Below are 16,352 nucleotides of genomic sequence, written 5' to 3'. Positions count from 1 at the left end.
ACTGGTTCGGTTAGGCCTCTTACACACTGCAGCTTAAAAAACCTCAGTAAAGTATTATTTTTTTTTTTACTAAACTAAAATGCAACTCATTGTTTACAATGTGCCTATACACTCAGGTGCCTAACTGAGCCCTGCTTATTCTTGAGTAATAAAGAAAAAATAGATCTTTGTTCCCGGTCAGTATTTTGCACCGGTACGTGCAAATCCGCGCATATGTGCATAAATATTACTGAATTTTCCTCGGGAACGTATTATATGCGTATAAATAAGTACGAACACATGCAAAACAAATGCCTGAAATTATGGCCATAAAAGCAGATGCTCATTCATCAGTACCATGTGCAAGAGGCCCTAGAAATGCAACATTTGTTTACACCTTCAACAGGTCCTGTTTATGGAGATCTAAAATTGGTCAATGTAGGATTATTCATTACAACACACAAGCTGTTGCACATATATAACATACAGGTATGAGTGTGGAAAGTATGAAAAATACATACGAAATAAAGAATATGTAAACCCAACGTTCCTTATTAAAGATATGTGCCTGCTGTACCATGTATTTGTAAGAAAAAGCATCCTGTTCTCTTTGTTTTGCTTCCTTTGTGTGAAATCCCTGGTGTTTATGCCAGTCTGTCTGCATTCCCATTAAAAACTACACTAGACAGGAGCACACAACAAGGTCAGTTCTCTAGTAAACCAGGGAACTCAGCCTGCTTCCCTCCAATAGCCAGACTTGTCCTGGCACAACAACCTGCACAGCAATTGACAGGCAAGATCACTGTGCTGCTGTTTCTCCTCCCCCAGCACGTATGCAGCTGAGAACAGAGGTCATGTGATCACTTCCTTAATATCTCTTCTCCACACAAATGTTTTGCCTATCCTTTCGGATTTAAACTACCGTAAATAATAGCTTGTTTTACAAGGTGAGGCTTTACTTAAAGTTTAAAACCTGAAAGTGAATACAACTTGCCTTGCTTCCTTCCATCTGCTGATTCTAGTTTTTCACGTGGCTGACGCATGGGGCTACGACTGCGGTAGCTGCTTTTTGATTTGTCACCATGCTCCTCCCTGGCAGTTCTATGATGAGCTGCTGCTGTAGAATGAAGAGCCATCAGAAAAGAAGTAAATATTAGAAGCATTAAGGTACAGACAAGTAGACCAATATGATTGCTCTGTGTTTAGAAGACTCAAGACTACCCAATTACAAAAATGTTAACTGTACATTAAAGCTTCCTACTCAGCAGTTTAAGGTGGAGATGCCCTTTAATGACTGCCAAAGACTAATATTAGGCAGGTTACTTTCTGATAACTTTAAACATAGGCATAGTTTCCAATAAAACAGATTGTTCTGAAAGTATGGGGATCTGACAGTTCCTCATGAAACAACTGGTCCTGTTCAGTGTACATTCAGTGATTGGATCACAGATTTTTCCTAAGGGAAAGAGATTGAATGAAAAATGCTTCAAAGAGATGGACCGACTGCCTTAGTACTCTTAACCATTGCCGTGGACACAAATGTATCTGTTAAGATATGTAAATCTTTGTAATCTATAGAAAAAAAAAACCCTGTGTACTGCAGACCTAACAGAGAAATTTGTGTGTACAGTGGATTAGAAGGGATGTTTATATGTGTCAGGTAATAGATTTTTTTAATTTCCAGAAATTGAACATCTTATGACAGCACAACTTATACAAAAGGGCATACATGTGCCTTCCAGCATTTGACCCGTGCTTCCCTTGAAAACAATGAAAGAGACCTTCCACTAAAAACTTAATAGCCCCTGAAAGCTATAATAAAAAAGAACCTATACTAAAAATGTATAGTTGTTTTCAAAAGAAAACAAAGCCAGTAAACTAGGCAACACTATCCCCTTCACATTCTTTCACTCCTTAACTGGTATTCATACTATGACCAACCATGCTATCCCTCGTTTTCCCTTCCAACTAGGAGAATGGGTGGCAGAAAATGTGTTAGTGCTCTTGTCATTGTCTATAGTCATTTCGCAGCTGGGGGTATGGGCAGTACACATAATAGGTCATCAGAGGAAACAAGCTGGTGGAACGCTGGTCAAGAAGCCAGCAGTACAAGAAAATAAAGGCAGAAATCCAGGCACAAGAAGAATACACAGCTGAATTACATATATGTAAATTATTTTCACCTGTGAAATGAATGAGAAGTCTTGTCATCTGGTCTTGACATCTAGGTACCCTGCCAGGCAATATAGCTAGATTATGGCCCTCTCTCAGGCTATACTAAATGTAAGCATCACAGCCTGGTCTAGAACCCACCACAACTTGTGAGTGGTCAATGAAGAAACAGCAGCACACTGATAAGACTACCCTCCTGAAAATATCACCCCCATCATAGTGTACAGGGGATTGATAGAAGACAGATTCACATGCTATAAATATATAAATATAAATGTACTGATTTTAAGTGAATCATCATAGAAGGGATAAATAATGAAGCTTTGGTCTAAGTGAAAGCAGAGGGAGAACCCATCAATCAAGTAAAACAATGCAGGACATGCAATGTTCAAGATTCAGGATTGCAAGTGATGTGGACCAGCACCACAATACTGCTGAGATGAAAAAAAAAAAAAAAAACACATCTGGAGTTTTATCTGACTGAACCATTTTATTGGGTTCAAGTCATCTAGATGACACAGTCAGGGTAAGCAAAAAGTGAAACACACACACACATTTTTCTCATGAAATCAGCAATAGGTGGAAGTGAAAATGAAGGAATAATTTAAACGCCAATCACTTTCATATTAGGAGCCCCTGCAAACTTTAAGGAGCATTGGAGCATAAACTCTGAATGATAATATAAGTCTAACAATGCCACAATTAGAGTTTTCTGGGCTGACCGGTCACTTGGCTCCTGGGATTTGTGAAGACCAGGTCTACTGTTTCTATCAGGAAAGAAACAAGCAAGTCAGCATTTTGGATTGATGAAGTAGCTGAACGTTATCCACACCCATTTTCTTAAGGTTAGCAGACAGCATCATACATTTTTTTCTGCCCAAGTATGGCTGTATCTGGCAGAGAAAGGAATAAAGAGCAACTCCAGCTAAACTGCTAAATACAGTTAAGGAATGGTTTTATCTTAAAAAAATTAAAATAAAAGGTTTGTAAAGTATTAAAACATTATTTTGTGATCTTCTCACCCCTGTTGTGCTATATGGCTGCATAGCATAAGGAGGGTGACAACTCTTTTCAGACCCTGCAAACTATGTCACTACCCTGCTTGCTAATGGACGTGAGCACAATAACATCCACAACAAGCTCTCTCCTTGTAAGCCCCCTTGATTATTTTGCCATTTATTCCATAAAATTACAGGAGACACTACCAGTGCAAGATTGATTTCAATTTTTAGTTGATGTGCTCACCATAGACCGGCTGCTAAGCTTGTCTGAAAATGATCTCATTAGGCTTGAATACACACAGTGCCTTGCCGAAATATTCTGATCAAATTCTAACCCGAAATGTTCTCTTTTTTTTTTAAATTTTAAAAGTATTCATACTCAGAAGTAAAATGTTTTGTTAGGAAAAATAAAATAAGCTATCTGTTCAAGTATTTAATAGCCATCAATTTACAATGTTTCTTAGCTTCAGCACATTGTGAGGAAAAGCCAACACAGGAGAACCCTCTGTGGGCACACATGTGCTCCTTGAGACGACTAGGTTTATTCTTTGTACTCCTTACATGTACACCAACGCTTTTGAGAGAGAAATATGGAGACTGCTATTACTGAACTCAAAATGTAATCTTTTCCAAGAAGTACCCTGCAGGCTCAGTATAGCTTTCACTCTCTTAATTAAGACAAAAGTGACCGCCAGGGACATTTAAACACTGGGATACAGATTTGTAGGCTTTCCTAATAAATATTTTTTAAATAACATTTCCTTGCTAATTTTCTGTTGAGATATTTTCTCACGTATGTATGAACATACAGTAAGAAACACTTCCAGCCATTTACTACCTCTCACAGAGCGCACAGTTTCCCCCCTGAACAAGAGGCTGATTTATTAAAGAAGTTGGAAATCTCACATAAATTGGAGTGGTGGTCAAACTGTATACCCAATTGTGTGAAGATGAAATAAACCAGATATGATTGGATAACTGAAATTACTCATTTTAAATGAGTGAAGAATGCTAACCCCCCTATCAAATCAACCCCAATGCCTTCATCTGCTTTTCCTCACTAGACAGCCGAAGCCACCTTTGTACAGGCGTCATTCTGGGATACCATCTACTTCCGTCACGGAGATGCTGGCTCCGCTATTACAAAATCACGTCAATCCTGGTACCTGTGAAATGTTATGTTCACAAATGTCTGGCACAGATCAGCCACTGCTGCCACTTTTTACTTGACTTGCTACAAAGATGCAATGTTGCAGTTGTAAGAGGAGGAGACTGAAGAAAAGTTTTCTCCTGCCTGCAGCAGAATACTTACATCATCTCAGCCTGGGCAATATCAATTGACTAGAGCTTAATAACTGCTTTTTAATGATAAAAGGTAGAGCTTTTTTTGAAAAAGTATATTGTTGCTGTAATACTGTGAATTGCAGACTTGTAAAAGGTTAACTTTAACAATTCACCATGGAAGGCCAGAACCATGTTAGGCAGCTATTTTCTATCTGCAAAGGCTCAAGATTTTCCACAACTAAGGGTCCATTCACACAAGTGTTGCGGCAACACATGGCACATGGTGTGCTTTTATTGCCCATTACCGTAACACACAAAAATGCATGAAGCACAGTGTAATTACAGTGCTATAATGGCACAATAAAACTCAGTGTGGTGCCCTACAACACAAGTGGTGTGCTGCATTAAAAACATTGCTTCATATCCACTTTTATGTGCTGCAGAGCTTTGGCAATTTAATCAAAATGGTGTGAGCAGGGCTTTATGAAAACAACATCCCTAAGATGTTTTTTTTTCTCTCCTCTTTTCCAAAATAATTTCAAAATGAAAAAAAGTTTTGAAGATTTAAATTAAAAAAAAAAAAAAAGTATCACAGAGAGTACAATTTCAGTCTTCAAATGTATTATTCAAGAAACAGACTGGATCAAGGTTGTGAATACTTTGGCAAGGCTCTGCATGTTTTATTCATTTGCCTGAAGTTCTGTAAAAGGTACAATACATTGCAGGAGCTGTTTACAGTTATAGCTGTAAAAAATAGGTTTAGAAAGCCAGAACTTACTTTGAGTGCTAAACTCTACAGTTATTCTTGAATCTGCATAGTGTACATCGTACTGCATTTTCTCAGTCTCTTGCAAGAGCCCTGGCTTCCTGCGCTGAGGAAGCGCAGATCCTTCCGGCCCTGGAAGGCATGTTGTACAGGTTGGTATAACTAAACTGGCAGATGTAAGACTAGGAAGTTACATGCTTAAAAGAATGTAGAAGAGGCGTTTACTTTACAAAAAAACAAAACTGTATACAAGTCACAAAAAAAAAAAAAAAAAAAAAACTCTCCTTTTAGTGATGAGGAAACTCCCAGGATGAGGAAGTCCCAACATGCCTTAATGGTTTTTATAATGTAACCAGTAGACATTTTTTTTTAAGACTACATTTTGAATATTTCGATGTTGTCTCCTTCAATTACACCACCTAATACACTAGTTACCAGGTTAAATTCTGTAACAGAGTATCAAAGCTGTACATGTCTGTGCCCAGACACAATTTAAAATTGGTGTATGAGACACTGGCATTGTACCTCCAATCAAATTTCATTTCCCAGATGATTCCTGTTGGTTCAAATAGTGGGTGTAGATTTTATTTTGTCCCTATTTTCATAAACTATTATCAGAGCAATACAGATTTGTTGTTGGAACTCACAGGGAGTGGTGATCTCATCCCTTCCATCTAATGACAGTACTTGATTCAGAGAAGGAAGGAGCAGCAGGCAGGTGCAGGAGATGTGAGAATAGTAAGGTTGGAGCGTGGATTTATATAGTCCCTGTTACTGTGCACTAAAAAGGTAAAAGTGACATAGTCCTCTCTAAGCACGGGTTGGGGTTTCTACCAAGCCCTTCTCTAGATTTCTCTCCAAAATACACAGCCAGAATGCTGCTGCAGAAGAGCTACTCTGATCCACACATTGGAAACATCACTTGCCATTTCAGAAACAGCCACAATAGTACTGCTGTGAACCTACATGTTCTACCTACAAAGCCCTCATTTTTTTTTTTTAAATAGGTCACTCACTGTGGGTGCATCAAAAATAAATAGCGGCTAGCGAAGGAATAAGCACTCCAACCTGTCAGCCTTGTCCGGCACAGAGATGGGTGACCACAATCAGGGAATGCATTTAACTGTCTTTAACAACACTGCAGAGGAAAAAAGGTGTCTGATAAGGAATTATACAAGTGGTTCAGGAGTTCTCTATTATACATGACACTCACTTTAAGAATTAAAAAGGTATCAATTTGTGGCAGCCCAAGACATTGTCAAATTAATAGACTTTTTGACTTACCATAAAAAAAATGTTCTTTGGACTTCATTAAGGGACACAGGGTCAGAAAAATTCGGAGACAAATTGATACTGCTGCCTAAAGGTGAATTAGACTTTGGCAAACAAAAAGGTTATGGTTGGCCACCAATGAACTCCATGAAAATTATTCTAAATTGTTCATTAAAAAAGGACACAGTCAGGTGATTTCTGAGACATTTAAAACATCAAAACCAATTCTTACTAAGGGGTGGGAAACAGCAATGAACACTCCAAAAGTCCCATGAAAACAGAAAAAGTAGTGTGCATCAGCCGATGCCCAAACATCCATCCAGCAGTGCTTAGAAAATGTGAAAACTGTGGATGGGTTTATCCAAGACTGCAAGGTTGTTTTCAGTGCAAGGAAGAGTTGCCCACAGGCTTGGAGGATTCTAGAGTACAAAGTTTGTAAGGGAACAACTTAGGTCTACGTCGTCAGACGGTATCGAGCCACTTTGCCGCAGTAGAGCTCTAGTGAGCAGCGGTAAAGTGGTTAATGTGAACTTAAAATAAAAGCTGGGCACGTCATTGGCAGATTAGTTTGGTCTGTCATAGAAAGTTTTTTTATATATACTATGAATATAACATTCTGGTTGCTCTGTAAAAACATTTCTGAATATTGTTGGATATTTCTGAAGATCTTTGTATATTCTGGAAGAAGCTGACGGTAGTGAGCTGTCTGTTAATTAAAATTTTATGTATTTGACTTATTTGTTATAAAAATCTTCAAAATAAAAACTAAATGTTGTAAACACAGCTGACCGTTCTTCTCCCTGGAATGATCACAGAGCTCCTGTGATCCTTCTATATAGGAACACAAGTCTCTGATCATTTCACAAGTTCCGCCCCCCCACAGTTAGAAACCCACCCCTAGGTACACATTTAACCCCTTGATCACCCACAGTGTTAACCCCTTCCCTGCCAGTGTGATTATTACAGTAACAGCGCATATTTTTAGCAATGATTACTGTAGTAATGTCATAAAGTGTCAAAAATGTCAGTCAGGGGTCCGATCTGTCTGCCGCAATGTCGCAGTCCCGCAAAAAAAAAAAAAACAAAAAAAAAAAAAAAAAAAACGCAGATCGCCACCATTACTAATAAAAAAAAAATAAAAAACAAACAAGAAAAATGACATAATTCTTTATAGTTAGTAAACGCAATAACTTTTGTGAAAACCAATCAAAATACGCTTATTGTGATTTTCTACCAAAAATATGTAGCAGAAAACAAATTGGCCTGAAATGTTAGAAAATTCTGATTTTTAATTTTTTTTTTGGGGAATGTTAAATAGCAGAACGTAAAAAAAAAAAAAATATATATATACATTATATAATTTTTTTTTTTTTTTCAGAATTGTTGCTCTTTTTTTGTTTATAGCTCAAAAAATAAAAAAATCACACAGGTGATCGAATACCACCAAAAGAAAGCTCTATTTGTGGGAAAAAAAAGGACGTCAATTTTTTTTTTTTTTTTTTTTTTTTTTTTTTTTTTTTTTTTTAGGTACAGCTTTGCACAAACCATGCAATTGTCCATTAAAGTAAAGCAGTGCCGAATCGCAAAATATGGCCTGGTCATTAATGGGGCAAATCCTTCCGGTCCAGAATTGGTTAAAGAAATCCCTCTCAATGGGGTACTACTGAGCAAAAACATCTGGGAGGAGTAAAGTAAAGGAGTAAAGACTTATTCAGGATTAGTCCAATTGCCATACAAAAGCTGCAGTAATGAGTGTGTTGGGAAGGTTTTTACAGGTCAAGGACTATGGGAACCCAAGCTAGTAATATTAGAAATTGTGGACACAGACTGCTCTAGGTCAAAAGGCGTGTACTGTATCCAGGGCCGGGACAAGGGGTGGGCAGAAGGGACAGTTGCCCTGGGCACAATGGTTTATTGCAGGGATGGGGAGGTGCCCTGACCCCAACCCTAAGGGAAGGGGGGACGTAGTTTGGCATCCTTGCCCTGGGAGCTGTATGACCTTGTCCCGGCACTGACTGCATCAACAGAGAACATAGTGGTATCCTTAAGCCTGGGAGCTGTGTTTGGCAAAGTGGCCTCAGCTGAAGGCAAAACAAAGACAGACACTGAAGGAAAGGGCGTAGAAAGACACTTGCCTCCCCTTGTCTGCTATCAAGGCAGAAACATGCTCAACAATTCTGGATAACTCAGAAGAAACCACACCTGAGGAAACTAGACAGATGCTGAAGTGGAGGTCAACTCTAGCAGGGAGCAAATGATCCAGGCTACCAGGGTCAAGATCTTCGGGAGGGACACTGTAAACCACACTGGAGCTCTTAGTGATCATAAGCTGGAGGGGCCTGAAGGACTGCTTCCATTTGTGATCTAACATACTCACAGTACATTAACCACTTGCCGACTGCCGTAAGTACATATACTGCAGCGGTCAGCCCCTCACAGGCAAAGTGACGTACCGGTACATCACTAGCCTGTGAGGCTCTGGGGAGCGAGCGCGTGCCGTCGGAGGCGCGCTCCCGTGCGTTCACGGACCCTACCCCGCGCGTGTGAGCGGCGGACCTGATGTCTGCCGCTCACTCACGATCGGCCGTGACAGCGGGAGAAAGGCAGGCGGCTAGTGTAAACAAGCCGCCTGTCATTCTCCCCTGTGTAGGAACAATGATCATACGGTTCTACTATGTAGGACCGTTGATCATTGTTTCTACACCTCAAGCCACAGCCAATCACAGTTAGAATCACGCCCCTAGGGACACACACAGCCCCTCCCTCTCAAATAAAGTTAACCCCTTCACTACCAGTGTCATTTTACAGTAACAGTGCATATGTATAGCACTGATTACTGCAGTAATGTCACTGGTAAACCCAAAAGTGTCAAAAATGTCAGTCAAGGGTCCGATCTGTCCGCCCCAATGTCGCAGTCCCACAAAAAAAAAAAAAAAAAAAAAAAAAAAAAAAAAAAAAAAAAAATCGCAGATCGCCTCCATTACGCATTTAAAAAAAAAACAACAAAAATGACAAAAATATCTTTCCCTTTGTCAGTAAACGCGATAACTTTTGCGCAAACCAATCAAAATACGCTTTTTGCGATTTTTTTTTACCAAACATAGGTAGCAGAAAACAAATCGGCCGAAAATGTTAAAAAATTTAGATTTTTACATTTTTTGGGGGGGAATTTCATATAAAAAAATGTGGAAAATATTGTTATTTTTGCAAAATTGACGCTCTTTTTTTGTTTATAGCGCATGATCAAAAAATCGCACAGGTGATCAAATACCACCAAAAGAAAGCTCTGTTTGTGGGAAAAAAAGGACGTCAAATTCGTTTAGGTACAGCGTCGCACGACCGCGCAATTGTCCGTTAAAGTCACGCAGTGCCGAATCGCAAAATATCCCCTGGTCGGAATGGGGGTAAAATCTTCCAGGGCTTAAGTGGTTAAATACCAAATGGGTGTATCACAGTCCTCATTTGGCACGCGCATTGTCTGCAGAGTGCCATTAGCAGAACCTAGTGCCCACAGGTCACATTACAAGCCGACCCTGCACCTTTTCTCACAAATCGGGTCTGGGTAGAGTCTCCATGGCTATTCCAAGGATCAGTCAATCTGGAAAGCTTCAAACTGACCTCTTCTAGCTCTGCGGCATCTGGAGAATCTTGACAAAGAAAAAAAAATTAAAGAAGTGGGTTTGCTTCTCTTTGAGGGTAGAACATGTTTATTCTTCCAGGACACTAGCTGGAAACTAAAGCATGACTGATGTGAAAGAGGTTATACAGGATGACTGAAACTTTTTTTTACCAGTGTCCAATACTCCTGTAGGAAGCAGTTTAACCGCTACATCGAAGGAGTTTTCTGACTTTGTGTCTCTTAATGAATGATTAGGCAACTATATACTGTTTTGAGGGTAGATTGATATATCTGATTTTCTATTTGATGCCGAAAGTTTTGGTAAATGTTTGTGAGATTATGATAATATTAGGAACCTGCATAAAAAAGTGTGAAACCTACATACAAAAGAGCAGAGACTTAGGAACAGAAGCATATCTATATGAAACCTTACTCACATCAGTTTGATATTATTCCCCAACAGCCTGCATTATAAAAAAGGTCTACAAAGACATTTCTTAGTACCTTTCAATATCGGAATAGCTGTCTGAAATAGACCGGACAATGTGAGAAGCTAGGCCTCTGGAACATTAGCGAATAAAGTAGAAAAGTTTTTTTAAAGACTCAGGCTTCCCCAATATACGAACACAGCAGATGGAAGTACCTTCTCTCCTTGCCTCTCGCTCTTTTCGTCTTTCCTCTGCTCTCCGCTCTCTCTCTTTTGCCTCTTTCTGTTGTTCTCTTATTTTCCTCTCCCGCTCTCTATTCCGTTCCAATTGTTCCAATCGATCCCTAAAAAAAATTAAAACAGCTTCTAAAAAATGTGAGATGCAGAGTTAGATCAAGAGAGAACATTACACTGCATTAAACAGTACCAGAGAACACTATACAGAGAAAATGCAAACAATATGTTGATTTCACAGTGGTACTCTGGCAATGTGTTGAACATGGATACTTTTACAAATAAATGTTTTACGGTAACTGAAATAATTAAAGTATAACTAAAGGCAAAACTTTTTTTGTTTTTTTTTTTTGTTTGACAGTGGAGAGGGACTAGAACAGGGATCCTCAAACTACGGCCCTTCAGCTGTTGCAGAACTACACATCCCATGAGGCATTGTAAAACTCTGACATTTACAGACATGACTAGGCATGATGGGAATTGTAGTCCCTGAACAACTGGAGGGCCATAGTTTGAAGACCCCTGGATTAGAACATCTGTAAAATTGTATTGCTGCCTGTGTCCCTGTTAAGGAGATTGCCCTATTTGTCCCGTTTACCATTATCATTGAAAGTAAAAGTAAAAGAAAATCCTAAATTTTTGGTTGTCCCCAAAAAAGTAATAGGGGGGAAGCCTACTTATGGGGACACTAGTTCTGGTGACATGGGAGTCCCCAAGGAATTCCCTTAATTTGCAGGGATTTCCCCTTACTTCCTGTTTGGCTATGGAAAATAAAGTGAAGGGAAATCTCCGCAACGGGACACCGATGGCGAAAATAAATCTTACAGGGGTTATAACCCTCCCTTGCTTTATCCAAAATGAAAAAAAAAAAAAAAAAGTTTTGCCTATAGTTCCACTTTCATCTTTCAGGGAATACCTTATCTGGGGGTTCTTTAATAAAGTAGTTCCCAGGTTAAAGATAGGTTCTCCTTTAAGTTATTGCTTGCAGTGAAACTGTAAAGGACGACCTCCCTATAAGCGATTTTTGGTTATGAGATTAAAATGGAAAGTTGTACTGAGGAAACTATGTAGATGCAGTTGCAGATTTTTCCTTTTTGGCAAATGTTAGGGAAAAGCTGTAATGCTGATTGAAATATCCTCAGTTCTACAAGTAACTACCTCAAAACTACCTAGTATTAAGATCAGGAGTACCAACTAAATTGCAGCTGGTTTCTTTTTTGGGTGTGACTCAAAATAAAGAAGCTAAAGACAGCCAGGTAACTAAGGCCCCGTTCACACACTCCGTCTGTCGGACGGAGTCCGTTTTTCTCAGCGGGGGATCGATCCGCCGATCCTCCGCTGAGCAGGAGGATGACAGCTGAGTCTCCGCGTTGTGTGTGGAGACACAGCTGTCAGTTCCCCATACATCTCTATGGGGGAAATCGGATGGGAACGGATTGCCGGTCCGTTCTCATCCGATCCCATCCGATCCGCTGGATGGACGGAAAATAGGGTTTCCATCCGTCCAGATTTGACGGATCGGATGTCATCGACATGTCTCCGCTGACATCCGATGCCCCATAGGGATGCATGGGGGGACCGTTCAGATCCGCCAAAAAAAAAAGCCAGGCGGATCTGAGCGGTGAAAGAGCCCTAACACTTTTGGAAGGAAATCAAGAATTGCTGTGTGCATATTTCCCTCAGTAAAGATGTTCTAAAAAGAAAGATAAACATGTTCTGTAGCAAAATTTACAATGTTCAGATTATCCCTTATATGCTGTGATGTCAATAAAACAAAACCCTTTGAAGTGACAATCTTCAAAAAGAGAATAAATGCTTGTTGTACATATGTTTATTTCAGAACCTTACAGTGTAACTGCACTTTTATAGTAATTTCACCTACAAGGGGATGCACCATCCGCCCCACCTCCACATCATATACACACCTGTCCCCGTTCCGCGGAGTCCTTGGCTGTGTAGCCTCCTCATCGCTGCACAACCTATTCTCATAATCTTCTCCACTGAGTCCCGCACATACACGCTGCAATTTCTTTTTAATCCTATGGAGAGTTCGGAGTACAAATAGGACTGAATTGTTGGTGTCTACACCATGTACTGATGAAGCATGGATTTTGTTATGTCACAAAAAATGCAAGTACAATTATGATCCCATTTGGTCTGAATGTGTAAAAGGACGACTGCCCTTCTTTAAAAAAACAAAAAACAAATCTGTAAAGACCCTAGAACACTTATTAAATCAGTAAACAAAATGCTATATTTTTTTCCACACGAAATGAAGGTTATGCCATGGTCTATCTAAATTACCAGTGTTGCTAAATTCAACCAAAAATGGTGGCTACTTACATCATCACTACAACATCCCGACTACATGGGAAGTACTATTGTGTGCTCTATTAAGTCCCAGCATTCAATGCCCCGGAGGAAATTGAGTCAGTCAATCACCTAGCATATGAATGGGAACAAATACAGAGAGATGTATCGCTCTTTCGCATAGCACTGCTGAGATTTATAGAATTGAGAGTGTGTGAACGCTGCTAAATCTCATCAGCATATCTATCATTTGGCTAATAGGTAGGCAGAAATAACAGGAGTGGGTGGGAGCAGGTCTCCTCAGGTACACGGAATTGTGTGTCTTGTAGTGCACAAGATAGTATTTCCTTTGTACTTGTTCGTTTGAATTGAATTGTCATTTTGTATTCTTGTAAGCAGCCACTATTTCGGTTAATTCTAGAGTTAGGTTAGATAGACCATAGCAAAATCTTGGTTTAGGTAACAAAACAGTTTAGTATTTACAACACTAGCATCCCCTCATGATGATATCACTTATTTTCTGGCTCCTGAGAGATCCAACCGCTGGACAGTTATGTGAACATCCAAAAAATAACCAGAACAAAACAGGTAGAGTATTTTTTTTCCATTGCAGTGAGCAGTTATTTTTCTTAAAATTGGGATTTAAAGTGGAACTTCACTCTCCCAATCGACATTAATTATTTTTAATCCTTATGCTGCTAGCTTTAGTTAACCACTTAAGCCCCGGAAGATTTTACCCCCTTCCTGACCAGGGGGTATTTTGCGATTCGGCACTGCGTGACTTTAACGGACAATTGCGCGGTCGTGCGACGCTGTACCTAAACGAATTTGACGTCCTTTTTTTCCCACAAACAGAGCTTTCTTTTGGTGGTATTTGATCACCTGTGCGATTTTTTGATCACGCGCTATAAACAAAAAAAAGAGCGTCAATTTTGCAAAAATAACAATATTTTTCACATTTTTTTATATGAAATTCCCCCCAAAAAAAAAAGTAAAAATCAAAATTTTTTAAAATTTTCGGCCAATTTGTTTTATGCTACATATGTTTGGTAAAAAAAAAAAAAATCGCAAAAAGCGTATTTTGATTGGTTTGCGCAAAAGTTATCGCGTTTACTAACAAAGGGAAAGATTTTTGTCATTTTTGTTGTTTTTTTTTTTTAACGCGTAATGGCGGCGATCTGCGATTTTTTTTGCGGTACTGCGACATTGGGGCGGACAGATCGGACCCTTGACTGACATTTGTGACACTTTTGGGGTTACCAGTGACATTTCTACAGTAATCAGTGCTATACATATGCACTGTTACTGTAAAAATACACTGGTTGTGAAGGGGTTAACTTTATTTGGAAGGGAGGGGCTGTGTGTATCCCTAGGGGCGTGCTTTCTACTGTGATTGGCTGTGGGTTGAGCTGTAAGGACACTGATCAACGGATCTACATACTAGATCCGTTTTATCAGTGTCTTTACAGCGAGGAGAATGACAGGCAGCTTGTTTACACAAGCTGCCTGACATTCTCCCTCTCCCCCGCCGATCGCCGAGTGACCGGCGGACATTGGGTGACCACGCGGGAGCGCGCCTCCGGGGGCGCGCGCGCGCTCGCTCCCTAGACCCTCACAAGCTAGTGACGTAGCCCTACGTCACTTTGCCTGTGAGGGGCTGACTGCCGACGTAGATCGGCGTTAGGCAGTCGGCAAGTGGTTAATACATGGTAAAGAATATCATATTTACTTGTTTTAACCTTTTTTTTTTTGTACACTTCTTCAGTTACTTCCTGGTTTCTTGCCTAGGCAATGTCATCAAACATCCCAGGATACTCTCCTGCATGTATGCCTGAGCTAAGGGCAGATGAATTCCAGGAAGTAAATGCTACTTGAATCATTTGCCCTTACTAAAGATGGTCATAGCCAGAAATGCTCGGGGGTGTTTTTCAAAGTGATTTCGCAACAAAATAAAGCTTGGAGACATGGATGGAGGGGGGAAGTTTGCTTTGAATATTAAGAATGAATTAAAATAGTGTTTTTGTTTTGTGGTGCTCAGATACAGTGAAGATTAGCTTTAACTATTCCCTGTAATTTTGGCACAGAACATTTAGGATTTATTATGTGTGTGCTTACATGTACAGCTATCTTTATTGAGTCTTGAGTAAGTACCTATGAAATATTCCTAGTTTAAACTGCTCAGTTTCTGACAAATTGATTATAGAGGCAAATTCTCGCACCAAATGTCTTCAAATATTCCGGGATGTATTTTGACATTCTACAGCAGTCACATACCAGCTTTACATTGAACTGGAGTTTGATGCTTGGCAATGCTGCCAGGATGCTACTGCTATTTATTCAATTGTTCCTTTACAGAAAGAAGCACACAAGTAAATACACTGTATTACCAAAAGTATTGGGATGTCTGCCTTTACACAAATGTGAACTTTAATGGCATCCCAGTCTTAGTCCTTGGAGTTCAATATTGAGTTGGCCCACCCTTTGAAGCTATAACAGCTTCAACTCTTCTGGGAAGCCTGTCCATAAGGTTTAGGAGTGTGTCTATGGGAATATTTGACCATTCTTCCAGAAGCGCATTTGTGAGGTCAGGGACTGATGTTGGGCGAGAAGGCTTGGCTCGCAAAGGTGTTCCATCGGGTTGAGGTCAGAACTCTGTGCAGGCCAGTCAAGTTCTTCCACCCCAAACTCCCTCATCCATGTCTTTATGGACCTTGCTTTCTGCACTGGTCTAAATCATTTGGTGTAGGGGGGATTATGGTGTGGGGTTGTTTTTCAGGGGTTGGGCTTGGCTCCTTAGTTCGAGTGAGGGGAACTCTTAAGGCATTAGCAAACCAAGATAATTTGGACAATTTCATGGTCCCAACTTTGTGGGAACAGTTTGGGGATGGCCCCTTCCTTTTACAACATGACTGCGCACCAGTGCACAAAGCAAGGTCCATAAAGACATGGATGAGCCAGTTTGGAGTGGAGAAGCTTGACTGGCCTGCACAGTCATGACCTCAACCCGATAGAACACTTTTGGGATAAATTAAAGCGAACACTGTGAACCAGGCCTTCTCATCCACATCAGTGCCTGATCTCACAAATGCGCCTCTGGAAGAATGGTTAAACATTCTCATAGACACACTCCTAAACCTTGTGGGCAGCCTTCCCAGAAGAATTGAAGCGGTTATAGCTGCAAATTTTTTTTATTTCTTTAGGTACAAAGAATGGTGAAGTTATTTACAATGTAAATAAAAGCATTCTTACATTTTGCAAGGGTTTCCTAATGTTTTCCCTACAATTCAA

General features: G+C 40.0%; 1 protein-coding gene across 1 annotated transcript in view; it reads right to left on the bottom strand.

Moving 5' to 3' along the window:
- LOC309568159 (cyclin-dependent kinase 11B-like) overlaps positions 1–16,352 on the bottom strand; it is a 119,603-nt gene that overhangs the window by 94,614 nt on the left and 8,637 nt on the right. Inside the window, exons 5-8 of the mRNA XM_082273779.1 lie at positions 12,680–12,793; positions 10,737–10,864; positions 5,215–5,334; positions 974–1,096 (exon numbers count right to left, since the gene is read on the bottom strand). Coding sequence (XP_082129905.1) covers positions 974–1,096; positions 5,215–5,334; positions 10,737–10,864; positions 12,680–12,793 — 485 coding nt within the window. The remainder of the gene's footprint in view (positions 1–973; positions 1,097–5,214; positions 5,335–10,736; positions 10,865–12,679; positions 12,794–16,352) is intronic.

The sequence above is a fragment of the Pelophylax lessonae genome, assembly GCF_965119305.1.
Source record: "Pelophylax lessonae genome assembly, chromosome: 12".
NCBI lineage: Eukaryota > Metazoa > Chordata > Amphibia > Anura > Ranidae > Pelophylax > Pelophylax lessonae.
Note: the sequence above shows the minus strand (reverse complement) of the source record. Positions and strands in the feature narration are given on the sequence as shown.